This window comes from Triturus cristatus, chromosome 4_1 (assembly GCF_964204655.1).
Source record: "Triturus cristatus chromosome 4_1, aTriCri1.1, whole genome shotgun sequence".
Classification (NCBI taxonomy): Eukaryota; Metazoa; Chordata; class Amphibia; order Caudata; family Salamandridae; genus Triturus; species Triturus cristatus.
The window spans coordinates 979,487,730-979,512,459 of NC_140585.1; the positions used below are offsets into that span (position 1 = coordinate 979,487,730).

Genomic DNA, 24,730 nt, shown 5'->3' on the forward strand with positions numbered 1-24,730 from the left:
CGCCTATTCTCAAGACAAGTGTAGGAGTGGGCTTTCCCCAAAAAAACTTCTTTAATGACAATTGAAGACCATCAAGAAGACCAGGCTGCTTGGGAGACTAATGGAGAGCAAAATGTTACAACAAATTTAGGAAGCCAAAAGGGGTCCCTAAAATATACAAATTATGGAAGTGCTTAGCCAAATCTGTTTAAAACAGTGCAACTCCTGGTAGAGGCCCTCAAATACAAATCTGATAAGATGGACGCTCATCTAACGCTAGTAGATACTCTGGCTGTCTTTCTGGTTGCTATAGACGGAAGGTTGGGCACATTAAGCACGTTTTTACAAAACAGGTACGATCAATCGCAAGGCCCAATTTAAATTGTGGATGCGGCCCAATTATTAACAAATTAGCCTGCCTCCCAGTAATGCTGAGTGATTTGTGTACAAAAATAAAAAGGGCTCCGCAGTGTCCAAACAACCAGCCTTCAGAGGGACACCCTGAAAAGGAAATTCATGAACCGACAAACACACTCAAGCAAAATCTACAACAAAGGGAATTCCAGTATCTGATAGAGACGTCTAGCCCCAGATTCCTTAACCTAGAATATCCCCAGGCGTCAGACTGGTCCGGAAAACTTTGCGCAGCAGCACCTCTGCGCGCCGGGGTAAGGCACCGTACGGCTCCGCCCTGACGTCGTCCATGGACGTGATGTCAGTGGAGCCATATATGCCCCGCCCCGGCGCGCCGACATCAGTTTTCTTCTTTTCCGCATCATGACGTGGACCCTGGAAACCAGCAGTTCCTGGCCTTGTTTTGGGCCTTCTCTGCACTGTTGGTGTCGTACCGGAACAGTGTGCAATGCCCTCTGGGTGCAAGGCCTGTGCGCGTCAGGTGTCGGGCACTGACCCACACCTTATTTGCATGTGGTGCCTTGGTGTGCACCACAATTCCAAACAATGCGGCGACTATGAACAGATGAAGCTGAAGTCCCTACGGGAACGCCGTATGAAGTTGTTGGCCGCACGGCTGTCCGGCCCAGCTACTTCTCGCCGCCGCTGCTCTCCCTCTCCAGAGGGAGCTCGTTCCCGAGACCGCTCCCGGGACCGTCGCCCTAAAAAAGGTAAGCGGAGCCACAAGCGTCCACTGAGGTCCACCTCTTGTAGGCATCCCACTGGTGCCCATTCCTCTCGTAAGGGGTCGGCTACGGGCGCCCGGAGGTCACCTCCTCCATAGCCTCCTTTTCCAGGAGTCGGAGCGACGCGTGCCCAAATGGAGGCCTACTCCCAGGCTCTTCAGGCCTACTTTGAGTACCCCTCTCTCCCTGGCGCGCCTTCGGGCCCCACAGAGGCGGAGGGTACTCCGGCCGGGCCCTCATCGGCAGATCCTTCACCGACCAGGGTTCTGTGCACCGACTCCGACGCCGAGGCGATGACGTTGGGCCGTGGCCCAGACCGTCCAGGTCGCTCTAGCACACTCCGTCAGTCAGCGCATAGCCCTGGGCAGCTTCCTGTGCAGACGGCGGAAGCGGCGTCGGCGACGCCGGGTTCGACGCCAGGCTCACACGGCCAGTCAACGCATAGCCCTGTGCGACTTCCTGCGCAGGCGGCGAAGGAGACGCCGGGCTCCACGTCGGCCCCAATGACGGGCTCGACGTCCGAACCCACACCAAGCTCTAAGCCTGATACCACGTCTGGGGTGATGCATCGTCCGACGTCGGTCGACATCAAGGTAGCGTCCTTTGTGGAGGCCGTCGACTCCGACACGGCGCCTGCCGACGTCGCTGTCGACGCATCCCTCACCGCCGGTGTCCATCCGTTCATCGACACTGGCGTCCATGCCTGGGGTTGACCTCCCTCCGGATTCCTCGATTCTTTCCCCTCAGCGGGGTCGGGCGACTCCGGTATCCGCTACGGCCTTTATGGAGACTGCTGCTGCTTTCCCTGGTCAGGGGCCGCTGGTGCAGGTCCCTAGTGTGGCATGGCCTTCGGGTCGTTCCCCAGCCCCGCTCTATATGGCAACTGGGAGAATACGCCTCCAACCGTCTCCTACAGACTGCCTCTTGTCCCCTCCTAGGGTGACTACTGAGCTAGGGTCCGCCTATGCGCGGACTATCAACCGGGCATCTGCTATCCTCGGCTTTCAGCCTCCTGTGGTACCCCTCATCCCCGATCCCTTAATGGATCTGCTCCATCTCGAGCCCATTACCGTGGATCCCTTGCTACCCCTTGGGGGTGCTTTATTGGAAGCCCTGCGTGGCGCGTGGGCACGGCCCTCTTCCGGAGCCCCAGTTGATTGGGCCATTGCTGGTAGGCACCGTCTCGCCCCGGGGGATCCGCTTTGCCTGTCCCTCCACCCTACCGCTCAGGGCTGGGTAATTCAGGCAGCCTTTGGGTTGCAGGACTTTGCCCTTGTTTCCTCCCACCCGGGAATCCAAGTGGCTGGATGCATGTGGAAGACAGCTTTTTGCTTCTTCTAGCGCGGCCATCCGCGCTTTAAACACTACATGTGTGTTTGCACGTGCGTCCTCTGCACTCTGGGACTCAGTGGCTAACCTTCTCCCTTCCCTTCCGGAGAAATTGCGCCCTGAGTTACTCTGTCTTGTCCTTCACAGCAAGGAAATGGCTCATTTTACAATACACTCCTCCCTGGATACCACAGACTCTGTGGGCTGTGCTCTTGCACGGTTGGTGGCTTTGCGCCGTCATGCCTGGATGCGTGACAGTCGCTTCCCTGATAATATTCGAGAGAGCCTCCAAGACATGCCGTTTAATGGAATAGACCTTTTTGGGTCCCACGCTGACTCTGTGATCTCCAGGCTTCTGTCAGGGCTGCCGTAATTCTGCCATGCCACTGACTGATTGACTTTTCTTCTTCGTTGCAGTCTTCCTTTACGGACCAGTTTTTATCAGAGGCAGGTTAGTGCCTCTGTATTGTCTGTATAGCCGTATGGCTGGGTTGTTTTTGTTTTCAAGTCCTCTGACTGTCTGTTTTGCCAAGAGGACCCCCTTTCTTGCCAGGGGTTGACCCTTGCCCTATGTGGGGTATTGGCTGGTGGCAGGTGTCTGCCTTTGCCTTTGCCTTCATACGCTCCTGTGGAGTTTTCATTATGGGTATCCCTCTGGGGCTCATATACCTCCTTTTACTGCGTCCCGCAGGGTCGCTTCGCTGTTGTCTGTAGTGCTTGGACTCCGGGTCTAGGTCTATGCTGTGTGGTATCTACCTCGCATGGCCTGGCATCTTGCTTTTGTCCTATGATCCGCCTGTGGGTGCCGGCCCCTTCTGGGTTGTTCTCCCAAGTAGGGGGTTGCCGTGGACCTCTCTGTTGTCGGTTGTTATGGCCTTTTGGCTTATTCCCCAACAGTTTTCTCCACATCCCCGCTGCTTTTGCGCAGGGATTTCTACGTCCCACTAGAATTCTTAAATGTGGCGGACTCGTGGAGACGATTCTCCTTGAACCCCGCTCTTCCTGGCGTCTAGGACCCGTGAGTCGGTCCTAAGTACTCCCTTGTTAGGCTCGTCTTTTCTTCTAAATTGTCCTACGAGGGGACTGTTCTCTCTCTTCCGGACTGACGGCAGACGTTGCTTATTGCCTGGACTAGTTCCACTTTCTGTATAACTGCGGGTACTCTTGAGCGTACCCTAGTGCCTGGATTTGGCCGGGTTTCAGCACCTTCTTGAGGCTGTTTCTGGGCCAAGTTCTCCCTCATGGATTGTGCGGCCCGTTGCCTTCTTGCTATTGGGTGCATCTCAGCTGTTCCTGCTGTCTTGCTTCCTGGTGTTCCTCCTGGCCGCGTATGAGCGTCTTTCGGGCTGTGTAGGGGCATCCTTTCAATGTTCTCCTCATGTCTGACTGGCAAGGGTCTCCGCAGTACTCTTCCTCTGTGGTACATGTGAAGGCACTACGCGTTCTCTCCACCATACCACTTAACCAGTCCTTTGGGTTGGCTTGTCGACTGCCGCATCCTGCGGTTCTTTCGTGCCATAAGGTTCAGTTCTACTTCCTGCGAGGTGCTGAACTATCTTTTCACGTCAGTTTCTTTACTAGGTGTGTTTTTCTTCCGTGTTGGCCCGTGCTGGGCGGGGGTCAGTATCCTGCTGCCTTCGTATCTTTAGGGGAGCAGGTTTAACACTGTTTTACGCTGTTCGAGTTGTTTAGCTGGGGCTAGCTCGGGCCTCTTGTCGACACCTTGAATATTGTGGATCCTTCATGCCTCTTGGTCTTCTTTCGAAGTTCTGCATTTTTTCAATCAGGCACAAGCATTCTGGCTTGGTATTTTCCTTCTCTCTTCCCCTCTACTTGTGGGGGATTTCGTATTATTCTGGATGGGCTGTGGTGCCCTAGCCTCCCCTTGATTTCCTGCTCTCTTCAGGGCTTAGGGGTCTGGTGGTTGGCTGCGCTGTCACCTCTGTCCCCACTGTGTTTCGCCCTTTGGTTGACAACACTCTTTTGGTCATGTTATTGACGTCTAGGTTCTCTCTGGACCTTAGTGAGGTTCAGTCGCAGTCCCGCCTCCTCTAAGGGTATGGATTTGGTATCTATTCTAAGTTAAGGAATCTGCGGCTAGACATCTCTATCAGATGAACAAGTTACTTACCTTCAGTAACGATGTATCTGGTAGAGACATAGTCTAGCCGCAGATTCCTTAACGCCCGCCCGTCCTCCCCGTCCTGCGACAACCTTTTCAGGTTGGGCTTCTTGCCTTCCCCTCCCTTTAGGTGGAGCTACATTCTGTTTCGTGGCTCTGCTCTGCCCATTCTTATAATTGGACGGTATGCTCATGTGCCATGTGTCCTTTACAACCCCTACCCTTGGTTGTCCGATGTGAGTCTAATTCTTCCCTTCTGTCTTCTTCAACCGCTTTTGGTCACTTGCCTCCCCTGCACTCTAGCAGTTGCAGTCTCTGACAATGCTGCGTTAGGCAGGTCCATTATTCGGATCTGGCGTCTCCTTTTGGGTGACACTTTATGGTACTTTGTCTTTACTCCTGGGTTCTGGACTGGTTGTCCTTCACTGTCATATATTTTGGTTGCAGCCTTTCTGCCGGCTGCTGTGATGGTTCACCACGGAGCTATGGCTCAATGGTGAGTCTTGTGCCTCTGGTGGCACAGGCTCACATAGGCCAAGGGTTCAATCCTGCCTATGCTCTGCATCTTCTTCTGCCGCCGGGGGAGGTTTTGGACTTCACGATTGAGGGGGTCCCTCCCAGAGTGGTGCTCTGTTCTTTTCCCTCCCTCAATTTATAATATACGGTGCCTGGCATTGTCTTTCTATGGTGATGTGTTTTTTTCACCATACCTTGTTTTTTCTTTTTCTGCACACTGTTCCCATATTTTCACAGTTTTTGGTGGTGGCTTCGCGTCCTGACGCGGAAAAGTCTTCTGATGAAAACTGATGTCGGTGCGCTGGGGCGGGGCATATATGGCTCCACTGTCTATGGACGACGTCAGGGCGGAGCTGTAGGCCACCGCTCCCCGGCGCGCAGAGGTGCTTCTGCACAAAGTTTTCCGGACCAGTCTGACGCCTGGGGATATTCTAAGTTAAGGAATCTGCGGCTAGACTATGTCTCTACCAGATACATCATTACCGAAGGTAAGTAACTTGTTCTATAGGAACAAAGGGTAGCAAAACTAAAACAATAGGTCAAATGTCCGATGCTCTATCGGGAGATACTTTAGATAATAAAATGAATGCAAGGCAAAGGCGAGCAAAAAGACGGAAAGGCCAAAATCAAAAAACAAATTCAAATCAGGATGGATTCACGTGTCTTTTTGGGTCATCATCAGCACAAATCGAACTTATGCACAAAAATGACATCAATTTAGTAGGGGTCCTCAAACAGAATACAGAAGCTGCAAAAGGAACAAATCAAACCCTCATCAGAGGGATGCAAGAAACGGAGAAAATGCAAGCATTTGGGAACACTAAGAATGAAGAACTAGAAGTCGCCCACCAAAAAAGGACTAGCATGAACCCTCAAATAAACAAAGAGGAAAATGGATCTCTTGAACCTGTCCAGACTTTACCACAAAAGAGCAATACCACAACTCACTTCGTCATTAATCGAGCAACAAATGGTGCAAACACTTCTGTAACAAACCTAAAGAAATACAACGACCAATGCTCACAGAATAGGAAGTCAGGTGAAATAAAGAGGAGCGTTTATAAAGAGACAAATAACAGCCAAGCAGCCTCCAATATTCAGGCAACCCCCATTATACATACAGGGGCCCAATAAAGACAAGGAATCCAGGCACCTGCAGAACAACCGGGAATCATGTTAAATCCCCCCCCCCCGGCAGGGAATTGGAGGCCAACCGTCTAAACTAAGACAACAAATAATACCTCAAAGTGAGGAAGAGAAAGCAGAATCTTCCAATCATCAGGCATTAACAGAAGCTCGAGGACACGAGCCTACAATACAATACCCAGACAACAAAGGGACCATCAGCTCAGAGAAATCAAGGAAGGAAACAAATGCTATATGGTTCAGGCCTGACTATATCTCTAAAGGTAGGCACGACATCCTGAACAGAGGTAATATTCTACGGCTGTTATCTTATATTCCCTCTCTAAAAGAAGAGACCACTTTGGATTTGGTTTCAATTGAATTCACCAAAGACAAGGATGATATGGACGGTGAAAAAACGAAAACATGGACAACGTCATCAATTGTACAAAAAATACTGCTAGAGGTCCATACATTTAAAAACTGGGGGATAACAATCACTCCTTATATAAAGCCTGGATACCCTGATTTGCTAAATCCGGGGACAATGGTGAGGGCTCAGGCCTCTGTGAATAGACCTGGAATATTGGTGCTGAGAGGAGCGGTGGGGAACTGCAGAGAGAGTAATGAGGGATCACCTCGTAACATCAGAAGTGACCAGGATGCCACGATGTCGCCAAGCTGGCTAACAGATCTAAGATGGATAGTTAGAAAAATAAATAAACAGAATGACAAAATACCAGTTTACAACGAACATCCAGCAATCATGGACATTTGCGAATATGTTCATGGAATGTAAACGGTCTAGCACAAAAAATGACTGTTCTAGATTTTGTTACCTACATAAGATCATCTGATATCGTGCCATTACAAGAAACATGGCAAATAGACCCTCCGCACCTTCAGGGATTTTTGTGTTTCTTTACTTGTGCACTTAGGAGGGCAAAATATGGACACCTCCAAGGCGGACTAGTAACCTATGTTTCTGTCAAAAGTGTACATATAGCTAAGGAACTTCTTCAGCAACAATGGCAGTAAACCTTCTCATCTCGCCACTAACACCAGGTAAAGGGGGCATCGATCTTACTCTGATCAATGCTTACGACCATCCAAAACGGAAAACAAAGGCAGCAAATGAACTATGCGATTTTCTGGAGGTGTGTATAGGGGAAGAATTAACAACAGATCTTATGCTTACTGGGGACTTTAACCTTAGTCTAATGGGAACTTCATCAGATGAAGAAATTCTATTGCAATATTCAATTTGGAATATCCCATTACAAGGGAAACCACGAACACTCATACAATGCAAAACTGGGAAACAGATACTAGAGGATTTCGAACATTTAAATATCAGAGCAATAAATGGAAGATTTCCTGGAGAAAGCCCCCCAGTTACAACACATTATTCAATAAAAGTAAATACAATATTATATTATACTTTCATCTCCCTGCCTCTATTTCAACATATGATTTCATTTCAGATGGGTGATAAAGCGGACAGTGATCATCGTCCCCAAGAAATTGTGCTTTAAGTAAGCAAGCCCAAATTTGAGCGATCTTTGGCTCCTGAGGAATCACTTCTTACCGTCAATTTTAAAAAGATTAAGTTCGCAACAGCGACCGACCTTACCATGCTGAAAAACGCAAAACAGCACTTTAATGCAAGAATCGACTCAAGTAAAGTCGAGAAAAGGGAGCACTTTACATCATCCATGGCAGCTTATGCTACAAGAACTAACCTACGGGTCCAACCAGCTCACAGTAGCATGAAGCATGTCTCATGAGATTATAACCAGATCTGGCACACAAAAAAATCAATTTACCAAACGTTGAGACAACTTCGGCTTAATCCAGCAGTTAAAGTGAAGCTTGAATTATTACGGAAGCAAAAGGCAATGTTGAAAAAACAAAAATGGGAAACTAACAGATTTGCCGAGGACAATCTTTGGGCAAAACTACATGCGGACACCAAACAGAGTAATAGTGCAAGATTTTAGAAAACTATAAACCAATTTATAAGACCTTCGCATGATGGAGTTTCCTCTAATATTACAGAAGAAGTATTGGCAAGCTACCTCAGGAATCACTTCAATCAAGATATGGATTCTACTAATCTGGAGCCAAGAACTGCAAATGCGACAAAAAGCATTATTACAAATAAAGCTCAGACATTTCACATGATCATCAGCAAACCTGAGGATCAATCAATATTAACAGATGATGGTCTGACGAACACAAGCAACACCATTAAGTGCCAAATTAGAAAAGGAAGGAGAAAGGGGGCGCCCGGCCCGAATGGAAATCTGCCCATCCTTTACAAACAAGATTCGAACGAATGGGCAGCAGCACTGGAACCACTGCTAATGGAAATAAGATACTTTAAAGGACTGCCTGGCTCCTGGAAGAGATCAATTATTTCTCCAATTTTTAAGTCCGGGGATAAGTCACTCCCACAGAACTATCGGTTAGTGGCCCTTATGGACAATAAGGCAAAGTATTTTGCAGGAACACTCTTGGAGGAGCTACAGGCCTGGGCCAAAGAGAATTCTTTAATTCCAGCTAATCAGACTGGCTTCGCTAAAACAGTTGGAACAACCACAAATATTCTAACCATGGGAATGCTAATAGACAAGACCGAATCAACGGAAATTCCCATTTATCTCTGCTTTATAGACTACAAGGCTGCCTTTGACCACATACATCTGAACATCTTATGGTCCAAATTGAGCAGCTAGGGGATACCAAAGTCTCTGTTAGATTTGTTGATCAACCTTCACACGGACACATGGGTCCAGATAAAGTGGGGTGATGGGTCACTTCTATCAAGACGCATACAAACCAATAAAGGGTTCAAACAAGGTTGTGTCTTAGCCCCCACATTATTCAACTTGTTTTTAGCGGACCTCGTCCCGATATTAAATAGCTGTAACTCTCACGCTCCCAGGTTAGATGGGTTATCACTACCGTGTCTCCTCTATGCGGATGATATAGTCCTAATCAGCCATACACAAGTAGGCTTGCAACATCTTGTGAACGCTACACATGGCTATTCTGAAGCAAATGAACTGACCATAAATCTTGAGAAAACGAGGACAATGACGATCAGAAAAATAGGAAAAAATCGGCTACCTGGTTTTGGGGCAGTACTCCTATTGAGGATACGTCCGTATATAAATATCTGGGAGTAAAAATCGACAGGCGGCCATTTCACTGTACAGAAAACCAGTATTAGAGGCAACAGCCTTGCCTTAGCAATCTCTCTAAAAACACTAAACAGTAAACTAACTGGTCCGTCGCTCCTGCCTCTGGCTAAAGTGATACGAGCCAAACTTCTGTCAACAATTGCTTATGGTAATGAAGTACAGAGAGGAAGAGTTGCAAAAACTCTTGACAACACAGTCATAGCTGCATACAGGATTATTCTTGGTTTGAGCAAACAAACTTCACCAGCACAAATCAAGCTAAAGTTTGGTGTTCAGAAACAGTTCTTGGCAAGACAGGGGGCGTACATAACTACCTGGGACAAAGTGCGGAAATCCAACCAAGGAACCCTAAACGAATATCTATGGAAGGAGTTAGAGCAACACTCGCCTCACCAGCTGCCAAAATACCTCAAAAACAGTCTGGCGAATACCGGCCTAAACCAACTCTGGGATACTTCTACAAACCACTCAACGCTTAAAAAACTGGTCAGGAAGACAGTTAAACACCTCTCGTGGGTCGAGGACAAGGCATCCTTCTCGAAAAGGTCACATGGCTGGATGACCCTGAACACGTACTTCAACCAGCACCACAGAACTACCTCGGTTTGGGCTATGCTAAAACTACTAAAATGAAGTTCCTGAAATACAGACTGAGCTTGTTACCCTGTATTCAGCATTTTCCGCATTGGCTAAAGGATAAGGCGGGCTCCTCCTGCCGTGTATGTGGCTCAGAGCCAGAGGATCTGCTGCATCTGTTATGTTCCTGCAATGAACTCTTGGAAGAACGAAAGCGTCTGTTAAAATGCCATTTTAATCAGCGTGGGTTACGCTCACGAAGACAAGCAGTTCTTGCATGCTTTGCACCTAATGACCCACAGCTGAACTGCAGCCTCGTGAAGTTTATGAGGGTGGTAAAAAAGAAAATGCCAATATCAGATTCATAATTTATTATAAGATAGCATCCTAACACAACAGCATTTCTATTTATAGACGTTTAAATTATTCATTTTTAGAAATTATTTTAAAAAGATAAAGGATGCATACTATGAAATATTTTTTTTTACGTTGTACGCAGAATTGCTTTTAACCTTGATGTTTTTGTATTGCAATGGTTTTTATTAACTATGCAAATACATTTTCTTACTTACTGGTCAAACATCTGACCGCTAACGAGCCTGCCAGAAGTTCTACAGTGGAATAGAAGTGGTCCCAGAGTATACATGGAAATTTCAAAAAGATCAACATAACAAATATTGCAACAATTTTAAGGCAAAACCATAGTGTTATTTAATCACACTAGGAACAGGCATATAAATGCATAAAGTAAATCACACTATTTACAGATGTGCAGGGTGCCAGGGGGATGGGAAGGGAGTGAAGAATTGGGTAGGGTAGTTGAGTAAGTGACATAGACAATTTCAAAGCAATGGTACACATCAATTGTTGGGCACCTTAGTGGCGTGCCAAATATTCAAGATTCATTCATGGACAAAATCAAATATTATTGCCAGGAGGCCATATACAAATGAAAGTTCACAGTGCTCAACGCACTATTGAGGGTACTGGCATGATGGGATGTCGACGTTTCGACCCCTCTTCAAAGGTAGGTAAGTTAAATCCTTACAGGTGGGGTCTTCCTCAGGACGGAAGAGGATGGTGAACCGGGGGAGGTAGGCACCAGAGAACGAGAGGGCATCAAGTCAGTGACAGCTTGGCATCTGGGCACAAAGGCTCAAAGGTCAGGTGGGAGTGAAAGTCTCTGAGCCGTTAGAGTCGAGCGAGCTCAGTCTGGTACGCCGTCTCAAGAGGCTGTTTCCTCGGTGATTCGTCTTACCCCACATACCGATTAATCAGCGGTGTGTTTCTGATGGAGTATTCGTTTCCTCCTTTTTCCAAAAATAAAACGTGACTTTCACTCCCACCTGACCTTTGAGCCTTTGTGCCCAGATGCCAAGCTGCCAAGCTGTCACTGACTTGATGCCCTCTCGTTCTCTGGTGCCTACCTCCCCCGGTTCACCATCCTCTTCCGTCCTGAGGAAGACCCCACCTGTAAGGATTTAACTTACCTACCTTTGAAGAGGGGTCGAAACGTCGACATCCCATCATGCCAGTACCCTCAATAGTGCGTTGAGCACTGTGAACTTTCATTTGTATATGGCCTCCTGGCAATAATATTTGATTTTGTCCATGAATGAATCTTGAATATTTGGCACGCCACTAAGGTGCCCAACAATTGATGTGTACCATTGCTTTGAAATTGTCTATGTCACTTACTCAACTACCCTACCCAATTCTTCACTCCCTTCCCATCCCCCTGGCACCCTGCACATCTGTAAATAGTGTGATTTACTTTATGCATTTATATGCCTGTTCCTAGTGTGATTAAATAACACTATGGTTTTGCCTTAAAATTGTTGCAATATTTGTTATGTTGATCTTTTTGAAATTTCCATGTATACTCTGGGACCACTTCTATTCCACTGTATGTTACCCAGGTCCCAGTGATTATTGGGTTTACCCTTAGTTCTAATGCCAGAAGTTCTAGGCAGTTAATGTGAAGGGACTTTTCGTGAGAAGACCATTGTCCTCCTGTGGAGAATAGCCCACACCTGGCGCCCCAACCTGTGCCGCTGGCATAGAACTCTATCTTTATGTCTGGAAGGGTGCCGACTATTGCCCTAACGTTCCATGCTTCCATATGGGCTAACTGCAATTGAAGTTCTTTCTTGTCCTCCTCTGACAGAGGTACTACTTGAGAATACGTAAATCCCCTCTGAATATAGAAGGCTGTGAATCATTGGAGTGTCCGATAGTGAAGGGGCCCCGGGAATATGGCCTGGATTGAGGAGGATAGTAGTCCCACCACCCAGGAGTTGTCTTGAGAGAGGTGGACCGCTTGGATACCATTTGTCGTAGTTTGTGCCTGATCTTGTTGACCTTTCCGAGAGGGAAGGCTGAGAGTGGCTTGAACCGAGTCCACCACAAATCCAAGAAACACCAGAGTTTGTGTGGGAACCAATACCGACTTTGTTGGGTTGATAATGAAACCCAGGGAGATCACCATCTGGAGGTGTACAGAGAGAGTCTGTGGACACTGGTCTAGGAGGATGATGTGGTTCAGGTACACAATAAGCCATATGCCACAGGTTCTGAGGTACTCGACCACAGTGCGCATCACATTGGTGTATAGTAAGGGGCGGGCGGCAATCCAAAAGGGATGGTCGTGAACTCAAAAATCTGCCTCCGCCATTGGAATTGGAGGAAACGGCGATGTGACGGGAAAATAGGGATGGTGAGGTATCCAGTCCTTGAGTTGGAGGAGGTCTCTGAGGAGGTGAATGTCATCCATTTTGAAGTGTTGGAACGCCAACCATTTGTTGAACTCCTTTAGGTGAGGAAAGGGTGCTAAAACAAAGATATTGCTGCGGAAACCGAAGGGATGAGGTGACGTTTCCACAATCGCGTCTTTGGTGAGCAGGTCTGCCACCTTTGCTTCCACCAGCACGGCATCTGCTGTCGTGAATGCCAGCAGGGCCGGCCTGGGCCTGTTCGAAAGGTGAATCGTAGAATTCTATATGGAAACCCTGCACGGTTTGGAGAACCAATAAGTCCGAGTTGATAATTGCCCAGTTGTGCATAGATTTTTTCAGTCAGCCCCCCAAGCGTTGACCCGTAAACACATTCACACGCACCTTGAGAGAATTCGTGGTTGCCACCGCCTCTGCGGCTGCCTCTGGAACCCCCATATCAGGGGTACCCTCTGGTGGGGTAGAAATTGCCAGACAGGGAGGAATCCTGGCAATGTCATTGACCACCGCCGTAGCCTGTGCCGGGAGCCTGCGTCCGGCCGGCTGAGGACCCCCTGGCTTGACCAGCCCCGATGTAAACCCGGGCGTAAAGATCTTTTTAATAGAGGCCTGAGTCTTGTCCAGGGGGTTGAGGGTTGCCATGAATTTACCTAGTTCCTGGATAAACGGGTCTCCAAATAGCCCCCACACGCTATTGGGCCAATCCTGATAGCACCATAGAAGATATTAGGATACCGGACGCCATATCCAGGATACGTGTCAGTGGGCCAGCGAGGCCCAGGAGTTTATCCTGGCACACCCACCAGGACCGATCAAAGCCTTTCTTTTGGTCTTTAATATACTTTGCCAGAAAAGTGGCCATACGGGTATCGATTTCGGATGTCAGCGCCACCTTATCGCCCAGAGATGGGTGGGGGCATTCCGCTCATAGGGGGCTTCTGACTTGTCTAAAGATTTGTGCAATCTTCCAGCTGAATAGGCTGCAACCTTGTTGGCAGGGAACCACTCCGCAGAGCGGGGATGCTGTAATTCATTAGGGTCTAGCATATCTAATGGTATCTCCTTGGGGGTAGCATTCCCTGGCACCTCACTAGTGGGCGGTTTAGGGGTAGACGAGGGACACCATGGCCGAGAGCCCATAACAGGGTCCCCATAGGAACCAGAGGGGGAGTCAATCCTGTCTAGGGCGTAGGTGGTCTAAGAAGGGGGTCTGCATCGGTAGGTTGGGTGTCTAAAGGACCAGGTGTGGGCACCAGTATAGGGTCTATAGGCAGAGATTGGGAATGGCCCATAAAGGCCGGTTTTAAACGTGCAAGTGCATCCAGGTCGAGCTTAGTCCAGTTTGCGCTTGATATCCGTTGGCCGACAGCTAGGCGATCCCAGAGGTAACGGGAGCGAGGTCCCCAAAGTGTCTTTCCTCGAAGGGAGAGTTTTAAAGTAGCGTTCCACCATACTTAATAGTTTCTGATCTAGGGGTGCTACTTCCTGCGTCACCGCATTCAAAATTAAGTCATCCATCACCTCATAAAAGTGATCGCCTATGGGTAGAAAGGTCATACTATCTTCCTTCTTATATGACTCCTCAATATCACTCATGGTGCCCAATGAGTAGGCAGATAAGTATCTTATTGGGAATCTCCCAATGTATTTATAGGGCTCTGGAATGTCCAGGCTGTCAGAGTGCAAGCTGAATGTTGGGGGCGCCCAAGCGTTTATGGTGGTCTGTAAGGCCATTGAGGCACAGTGTTAGGCTCTGGGACACCACACAACCAGTGATTATGCCGGGTAAAGGGACGCCTGGGCTGGTGTTCCACACTAACAAACAAGTGCTTAGGCTAATTGATCGTGCTGTGTGCTGCAGATAGATAATTATGGACCCCCACATGGTGTCAAGGGTCCAGGAGTGTGGGGCAGCACTTAAATCTCAAAACTCCCGGCCAGCTGTGCTCCCGTTTCAAAATCCGTAATGGCGTGAGCGTGCTGGTCGGAAGAAGCAATGCGTGAGACGTGGGTCTCCTGAGTGCGCAGCGCCCTCTTGTGGCTGGAGGACCACACCGTGCGTGCCCCTCACGTCGCAGCCCCAAATCAAAATGAGGAGTGGTCGCGGAGGAGCGACATACGTTCTCAAGACCGCGCTGAAAGAAACAAGTGAATTTTCAATAAGAACACATGCGGCAAGGCAATAATCGTCAACATGCTATAAAATACAGAATAACGTGGCCAAGAGGCTGGAGGTTTTTATCTTGGCTGCTGGAGAGGCGAAGAAAGAGGATGCAGCAAATGGGAAAATGGACTATAAATGTGTCCCCGGTTACGGATTGGACAGTTCACTGTTTGACTTTTTTCCCAAGGCTTGATGGGAACTGAAGTCCTGTTATATGGTTTTGAAAATGGCTGCTGAAAAAAGATGTGAAGAAAGTTAAAGCATAATCATCGCCGCTGGTCCTGGCATAGATTCCTGATGTTGGAAGAAAAGGTGGCCATACACTAATATGCAGATGATACTCATGTTTCTATTTGTAGCCGCACACCACATCTCACGTGCAATTTAATAAAAGGTCCCATTGATGCCCCATCAACAAAACCTAATGGGAACACAGATGGGGAAATTCTATCTATCCACAAATTGCTATCAACTTGATATATAGACCATCCAGGAAATGGCAAACTTTGAAAAACACATGAAAGCCAATGGCAGAAAAAGGCTAACCTAAAGCCCTCTTTTGCACTCTCTGTATTTTTCTTATGCTACTTTTTGAAGACTTAATGATGTGAAGTGTTCAGACAGCTAAAGCTGTTTTTATCCAGACCTAAAGAATTTATCCTGTTTTGTAAAGGGTTCGCTTTATGGAATATCAGTTGATCTATGGTCAAGTATTTCATTTTGTATGAAACATATATTTGACCTTTAAAATACTTCACCAGCTGGTGCTTTTTGAACACTTTTAACTTCAAAAAGCTAGGTTACGTAGTGCTTGTTATCCGAAACCAATTTGTGAGCAAATGGCTACACCCAAATTAATATAACACAAAGAGTAAATGTGATGAATGAGCAGGATCATAAATGCTACTTTCTCTTCTAGAGTTTGTTAGCAGCGTCTCTGAAATCTTGCTATATAAAAGGTTTTTGCATTATTTATTTTTACACTTTTGGACTTGAATGCTTATTCTTCTGTTTTTTATTTAATAAATTGTTTCACTGCAAAACAGAATGCCCTTTTTCATTTGCATGATCTAAAATGCAGATTTCTTACAGTCCCAATTTAATACCTCATAACATTTCAGATCCTTGGATATCAATAATGAAATGAACATGGCTGGAGAAACCCAGGTTACTAACGCACACAATCAGGTAGGATGCCTAAACTATAAATTAACATTGTCTATGGATAATGACTGCACAATACTTAGGCAAATGAGTCTAAGGTGTTAATTGAGACTATGTTGTCAGAATCATAGAACATAGAACTAAGTGGAATGGGGCACTTTTTTATTAAACATGCTAAACAATGTGTGAGGAAGAAGCATTTAGATAGGTTGAAACTGAATAACTACTTTCACATACCTTTACACTATTGAGGTGGTTAGAGAAGCAAATGGTAGCCCTCAAGTTCAGCACCTTTTGGTCTGATAGCTAAATTTAAGAACCCATCTACATAAAGGGCGCCAAGTTGTGCATAGTACAGCTCTCCATTGGTCAGGCAGATATTCCACTATGGTAGATGTTTTGTGCAGGATCTCTGTTGTACTGCAGACTAGTGCTCTTTGTTGGTTCATTTATACATTTGACATGACTTAGAGGGCCCAGTGCCTACACCATGGCCTCTGCTTTTCTGGACGCTTGTTCTCGGACTGTCTGGAGGGTTGATGTTTAGAGATGATTCTTGTTGCGTATCTCTCTAGTCAGGACCGTGGTTCAGGTACACAGGCGAACAAATAGACTATCTGTAGCACGTCTGTATCAGTTCAGGTACATATGTAAGACAAGTAAGAGGCATATTTACACAAGCAAGAGACATTTCTAAGATTCTGATGTATTGTTTTTCTGATGCCACTTTACTTGAATGTCTGTGCAGCATTCATGACCAGAGTATTTGGTACTGTCTCTTAGCATTTCTCACTATGCCAAGATGACTTCCCAACTTCTCAACACAAATTATGAGGCCATTAAAAAATGGTGACCTATTACGGGTAGGTCTTTTGACGTTCCCATTTCCATATAGTAGTGTACAGGGAGCTTGCACATGTTGTTCTGGTGCCTTCTTTCAATGCATTTATCATTTACTGGAAAGTCCAGTTATTGATGTTTACATTTTCAAAAAGTTACTGTTCGAGGCATGTGAGCTGTAGATCCGCCATCTAGTGTTGGGTCCGGATGTTTGCACTTTGTTTTTGATTAAAGAAGTCTTTTCCAGTCACAAGGTAGGGGACTCCTCCTTTCAGTGATAGGGCGCATGGGCATCGGCTCCATTGTTAGATTGTTTTTTTCCGCCATTGGGTTCGAATGTGTATTGCTGCGCTCCGGTACCGTTTCTTGGGTTCCCTTTGACGTGCAATCCACTAACCTCTACGGTATTGTTTCTCAGTTGCGTTTCCCATCCTCCACGTATCGTTTCGATTCAAAGATCTTCAATCTGAAAACTCGTGGCGGGTCGTTGGCCCTACCCGCGCCAGGCTCGCTAGCAGTCGATGGAACGGACTGCATTCAAGCTCTGTCCTGGGTGTCGCGCTAAGCTTCTGCGCACCGACCTGCACGAAGTGTGCAACCTCTGTTTGTCCCCGGAACACGATGAAAAAGACTCTGATGCGTGCCAATCGTTTCGATCGAAGAAGAAGCTTTTTGACCGTCTGAGTCGACGTCACGAAATGCAACACGAAGGCGGCTCTGTACCGGACATCTTCGGTGAAGATTCCGACCGAGAAGAAACACAAGCTCAAGGAGCCAAGGAAGAAGAACACATCTCTGTGTCCAAGGCCGACTCCGACATGGAAGAAGAAGAGTAAGTTACACCAGGGCAGCATACCGTTAATACAGAATCACGCTTGCCCCAACAACACAAGACGAAAAAAGGCTCCCGTCCTTCCTCTGCCTGCGGGCCAAGGTCGGCACCGAAAAAAAAAATTGAGCACCCCGCCCACGGAACCGGCGCTGAAACACAAAGGGAAGCCTTCCGGCTCGGAACCGAGTCGGCTTCATCCAGGCGCCAAACCGAAATCCTTGCTGCCAAAATCCAAGCATGTCCAGGTCCACGTTCCTTCTTTGTCGAAGACTAAATCTTCAGTACCGAAGAGTTCGGAGCCGAAACTTTCGACCATGAAAACGACATGTAAAGATAAAAACACTCCACCAAAAGAGCGTCGGTCCGATGTTCTACCTTCATATCCGAAACAGAAAGAACTGGTTATTAACCCAGATACTGGACATATTCATGCCAAACTTCCTGAAAAAGGGAAACTGAGCTAACAGGATGAGCACCAACTGCCCCTGAAGAAAAGGAATATGGGTACTAACCCTTCACCACCTTATGTTTCACCTCCTTTACCTACTAATCCTCATTTACTTATCACACCCACTAATTCACCACCACCACTATCACCTGACCCACAGGATGAAGGGGATGGGGATGAGGATAGGCCACAAGATGTTGACCCATTGGAGGATTATGACACTGACCCACACACAGATACTGAAGGGAAGAGGCAGAGGCAACTCCACATGCACTGCCCCCGCAAACAACAAGCAGTGACTTCTTTCCGCTATCCCTCGATCATTTCTGTCAGGGGACGTCTCTCCCAATTCCTCCCTGTCTGGAACACAATCACCTCCGACAAATGAGTTTTACAAAATATTCAATATGGTTATTGTCTGGAACTTACAGACACTCCCCCAAACATTTCTCCAAGATCACACACAATGTCACAGGAACATCTTATCCTTCTAAAGGAAGAAGTTCTCTCTCTGTTAGAGAAAGGAGCTATAGAACCAGTCCCATTAAAATATCAAGGGGCATACTCCCTGTACCTCTTAATTCCCAAGAAGGGCGGATCTCTCAGGCCTATACTAGACCTCACAGAACGAGATCTATACATTCAGTCTGACCACTTTCACATGGTTATACTGCAGCAAGTGCTCCCGCTCCTTCAACAAGGCGACTTTCTGTCCACTTTGGACATAAAGGACGCCTATTCCCATATCCCAATACACCCTGCTCACCGCAAGTACCTCTCATAGTAGCAGGCCAGCACTATCAGTTCAAGGTGCTCTCATTCGGAGAAACTACCGCACCCAGAGTTTTTACCAAGTGGCTGGTAGTAACCACAGCTCATCTACGAAGGCAACACATTCACGTCTTCCCATTTTTGGACGACTGACTCATAAAAGCCAGCTCGCAAAAAAGCTGTTTAAGTCACACTCACAAAACAGTGCAGTTGCTCCACGATCTTGGATTCCCAGTAAATCTGTCCAAATACCACCTACAACCATCCAACACACAGGTGTATCTGGGAGCCACAATAGATACACAAAAGGCGTTGGCTTACCCCAATCCAGCCAGAATCCGCAGCATGAAAACTTTACTCTGTCAGGTTCAGCCTCAATACTCATTGCCAGCTCGAGTGTTCATGCAATGGAGGAATACACAAAACCTTTCAGATGGGCGGCCCTTCATCGACCCGGTTCCACAGATAGTGTTAACAGCAGACGCATCGCTCACTGGTTGGAAAGCTCCTCTCCAGACGCATACAATTCAGGGCATGTGGAGCCTGCAGCAAAAGCAGCTTCACATAAATCATCTAGAACTGCTAGCGATTTTTCTAGCGCTCAAAGTGTTTCAAGTACATCTAGTAGGCAACGCTGTCCTCATCCGTACAGACATGACAGCAATGTACTACATACAAAAACAGGGGGTCACACACTCTCTCCAGCTGTCACAACTAGCACAGACTTTCTTGAGATGGGGTATACATCACAATGTATTTCCTTGCAGAACACCTTCCACGAGTAAACAATCAGATTGTAGATCTGCACAGTCGTCAAAGACAACAGATCCATGAATGGGAATTCCACCCTCAAGTTCTCGTCCCATTCTTTCAGATCTGGGGCTTTCTGCACATAGATCTGTTTGCCACAAACCTAAACGCAAAATGCCCAAGATTCGCATCCAGGCATCCACACCCATTGTCCAAAGGCAATGCCCTATGGATGAATTGGCCAGGGATATTTGCCTACACTTTTCCACCACTCCCACTCATTCCATTAGTGGTTCGGAAGCTCAGACAGGCATCCCTGACACTCATCCTAGTTGCTCCCACATGGGTCCGGCAACCCTGGTTCACAACCCTGTTGGAGCTCTCAGTAGTTCCTCACCAATAATTATCTCACTCCCATTCCTCTCACTCAGAGCCATGGAGAGATAAGTCATCCAGATCCCAGTCATCTCAATCTTGCGATCTGGCACCTGAAATATTAGAGTTTGGCTACCTTAATCTCCCGCCAGACTGCATGAGCATCATCAAAAAGGCTAGACATCCTACTACAAGCAGCAAAGTGGAAGCGATTTGTGATATACTGCAATAATCAAATCGATCCGCTGGACGCTTCAGTTCAAAACATCATTTGCTATTTATTACATCGGCGGTGTTCCAATTTAGCATACTCTTCCATACGCTTACATCTTGCTGCAATAGCTGTTTACCTATAGAACAGACAACATCTGTCTCTCTTCAGAGTGCCTGTCATTAAAGCATTTATGGGGGGACTTAAAATAATCATTCCTCCAAGACTTCCACCTGCTCCAGTGTGGAATCTTAACACGGTCCTTATAAGACTGATGGGTCCACCCTTTGAGCCATTGCATAGATGTGAACTGCAATTTCTCACTTGGAAGGTAGTTTTCCTCATAGCTATCACATCACTGAGGCGAGTAGGTGAGCTTCAGGCACTAACCATAGAAGAACCATTTTTACAAGTACACCAAAACAAAGTGGTTCTTCGGACCAACCCTAAATTCCTACCAAAGGTCATTTCTGCCTTTCACATCAACCAATCTGTTGCGTTGCCTGTGTTCTTCCCTCAACCAGATTCTGTGGCAGAATGTGCTGTGCACACATTAGATGTGAAAAGATCACTACTTTACTATGTAGAAGGGACGAAACCTTTCCGCAAGACAAAACAACTGTTTGTCACTTTTGCACCACCACATAAAGGCAATCCTACATCAAAATAAGGTATTGCACGGTGGATAGTCAAGTGCATTCAGACATGCTATGCAAAAGCAAAACGAACACTAACAACTCCCCACGCAAACTAGGGGCTTCTATGGCATTCTTAGGGAATTTACCGATAGATGACATCTGCAAAGCTGCAACATGGTCTACACCTCACACATTCACAAAACACTATTGTGTAGATGTGTTAGCAAGACAGCAAGCTAGTGTGGGCCAAGCAGGTTTACATACACTATTTCAGACAACTGCAACAGCTACAGGTTAGCCACCGCTTTGGGAGATAACTTCTGTATAGTCTATGCAAAGCATGTGATCTACAGCTCACATGCCTCAAACGGAAAATGCTACTTACCCAGTATGTATCTGTTCTTGGCATGTAGAGCTGTAGATTCACATGCGCCCACCCACCTCCCCGGGTACCTATACCTGTTGCAGTAATATCTTACTTAGATACATTTATACATGGACATCTCTTACTACTCTTTCTATCTCCATTATCACCCTCTGCAGCAAACAATCTGTCAATGGAGCCGATGCCCGTGCGCACTATCACCGAAAGGAGGAGTCACCTACCTCGTAACTGGAATAGACTTCTTCGAACAAAAACAAAGTGCAAACATCTGGACCTAACACTAGATGGCAGGCAATGCACAGCATGTGAATCTACAGCTCTACATGCTAAGAACAGATGTATACTGGGTAAGTAGCCTTTTACTTAGACCCTTGTTAGGGCTCGCCTAAGACAGTACCCATGTGCTGTCACTTGCATTAGCATTGATTGGCTTCATTGTTACTCTTATTTGCTACCTCTTCATTGGCCAGAGTGAGCCAGCTTAATTTCCTCTTCTTTCGTGTGGAGCATGGACCAAGTGCTGTTTGCTTCATCTTTTAGCTGCTTGCAATTCGATAATGAGCTCCCAAACAGGGAATGCAGCATTTCTTCAGTGTAGTCCTCAACACGGGTCATAGCAGTGGATACTGGTCTTTCTAGGATTCTAATGTTGTTCCGCCTGGACCTGGCTTCCAAGTCCTCATTTTTCTTACGGATCACCTGAAGCACTTTATCCAAGCAGAGCAGCCTCTCCCTCGTCGCATTCCCTTCATCCTCCATCGCCGAGGTGCTCTGCTCCAGCTGCCTAATCCGTTCATCGTGGTCAGATACCTTGTCCTTTAGGTGATCGGAATCTATCAGCTAGGGAATCAATTTTATTGTCTACAGCTGTGAGCGACTGTTTTAAATCTCTTAACATCTCCCTAACGTCAGGTTCTGGGTCCAGCGCACCTTCCGGCTCAGGTTCCTGCTGGTCTCCATCAGCAGGAGCTGGCGCCACCCTAGCCAGACAGCGTTGGTCAAAAGACAGCTTGGGCGGGCGTCCGCTTTCCCCATAGCAGCAGCGTGCGCATAGGGCTCTCACATAAGCAACTCTTCCTACCAGCGGCTGAACACTGGTGCCACGCAGGCAGGCCTCCCTGCGTGGTATGTCAGGTGCAGTGTGCAAGGGGGGTAGGTGTTATGGTCCATTTAGGTACCCCAATATAGGCTCAGGTAGTCACCTAACCTTTCACCTATATTCTCCCCTACCATTACACTGCATAACGGTTCTTAGAACTGACCTATTAATTAGTTACGGTAATGTCCAAAGATGACATGGGGTTTTCTCCGAAAAGCTTAAGCCTCATTCATTATGCATGAGGATTCTTGGAATCCCAGCAGGCCTACCATCTCCTGCATAATAACGAAGTACAAGGGTAATTCCTTCCGTCATCCTAGCCCGACTTGACACAGCAAGGTATATCCCAAGGGGTACCACTTTGGGTATATATACATCCTCTCTTGCTGAGATAGTCAGTGGAGAAAAGGACTTCCTTGCCTAGACGCTGAGGCTCCTGCACGCAGACCCTCCAGCTCGCAGTGGTCTGACATCCCTTGCGGGGTGTCCATCTCGAGGCCAAGACGGGGTCCCACAGTCTCTCACTTCAGGTAATGGGGTTGACTTTATCCTAGAGGGATTCTTGGCTCTTAAACCCAAATACATGCTAGGTACATTCAGGTACATCTAGTTTAGGGACGCATCGTAGGAGTGCGCATTTATTACTGTCATGTATTTTATATACTTGCCTGAATTCATTGTTTTAGCACAATGGTAGAACTCTACCATCCTTTTACTCTGTTAGTACTTATAATCACTTATATCTGTTACTGTCTAATGGTTGTTTCTGCACACCTATTTTACACTAGAATGACGCTGGTTCAATAAATGCTTATGAAAAAATGCCCCACCGTTTATTCTGTGTATCTCTCTTAGACAAAGTGAGCACGAGTGACTGAGCGAAAAGTAGTACACTGTTTCCACAATCCCTGATGGGACAGGGCTGTCATGTTCGATAGTTGCCAAAAACTATTCTCTCCTTGGAAAGAGGGGCTTCTAGTGGCACTGTGAGCTAGCTGTTATACAGGCTAACATATTCGGTAGGGGTGTCTAGATTCCGTCTGACTCCAATCCTAGATTATATGTTGTCTAAACGTGCAAATCCTATATAGGTTTATAGGAACTACACAACAAAGGTAGTACAGCCCCTCTCTCTGTCCAGCAGCTACTCCTGTGCCCAAACGCCTGGCAGGCACGAAACCCCTCGCCCACTGAGAAACCCAGCTGCTGGCGCTAGGAGCACGGGGACAGTCACTATGCTCCCAGGGGCCACAGTCCCCCAACTGATGCTCAGCGAGAAATCCAAAGGAGAAGAGCATCCCCGCCCCCGGCAGTGGTCACCTGTCTCACTCCTCACCACGGAGGCAGGCTCACGGCGCAAGGATTGAGTCTCAAATTATGCTCCTGGGCCGCGCACCCCCACCACCAATAGAGTTCATGACCCAAATCGCCCTCCTGTCCAGCCGGGTGGCGCTGGACCTCCCGCAGGCCGCCAGGGCCATCTGCCTGCTCCAGTCCAGTCCTCAGGGGCTCTATGGCTCCTCTCTCTTCAGGGTCCTGCACTGCCGCTTCTCACTCACCAGGCGGTCCCAATCCTCTCTCGGGCGGGCAGCAAGGTTCGCGGCGTCAGCTACCTGAGGTCCCCATACAGGCCCACTCACCGCAGGCTCTCCAGTGGTCCCAGCCACCACTAAAGGGCACACTGCCGCTGCGAGGGATCCTCCTCTCCCGATGGTTCAACCACTTGGGGATGCTGTAGATAGTCTATTCGAGCATTCCAGTGGGGCGTAGCCGGCCAGCCTCCCTGGCAGCGTCGGACGGCGCCAGTCTCCACGCGGGATATCCGCGCAGTTCAGCGTCTCTTTCCAGGGCCTGGGGACACCGCATTCAGCACCTCAGCCTCCGGGCCAATCAAGATCCCCGAATGCCCACTGGGCTGCTGGAGCCATCAGGTTGGCATCCAATAAAACCCCTCAGGGCAGCCACCCAGTGCAGCTTGCGCGGACTGAATTCAGCAGCCCTCCCGCGATCCTCTCACAAGGGGGCCACCCTCTTCGGGGTGAAGCTCCTTCCACTCGGTCAACCCATCTGGTCACCAACAGCCCGACTTGCAGCGGCCCCTCTGCCAGTAACTGGAACGGCATGGTGAGCAAAAAAACGATGGATTTAGGCCCAGATCTCTGTACTGGGGTAAATGTTTGACATTGTTTTGCATTCTGTCCATCAACTGTTTTTGCAATTGTCACCCCGAGTGGGAAGGGTATGCCCAGACGTGGGTCCCGTGTTCTCCATGCCACTGGATTCAAGCTATCCTGGCTGAAGAGGGTTGATCCCTGAAACCGGTCCTAGG

The 24,730-nt window shown here is 47.6% G+C and overlaps 1 protein-coding gene across 3 annotated transcripts in view; it reads left to right on the forward strand.

The window, feature by feature from the left end:
- SCYL2 (SCY1 like pseudokinase 2) overlaps positions 1 to 24,730 on the forward strand; it is a 408,171-nt gene that overhangs the window by 299,313 nt on the left and 84,128 nt on the right. For all 3 annotated transcript variants that reach the window (XM_085653887.1, XM_085653888.1, XM_085653889.1), the window contains one exon: positions 16,010 to 16,076. In XM_085653887.1, the coding sequence (XP_085510013.1) occupies positions 16,010 to 16,076 (67 nt within the window). The remainder of the gene's footprint in view (positions 1 to 16,009; positions 16,077 to 24,730) is intronic.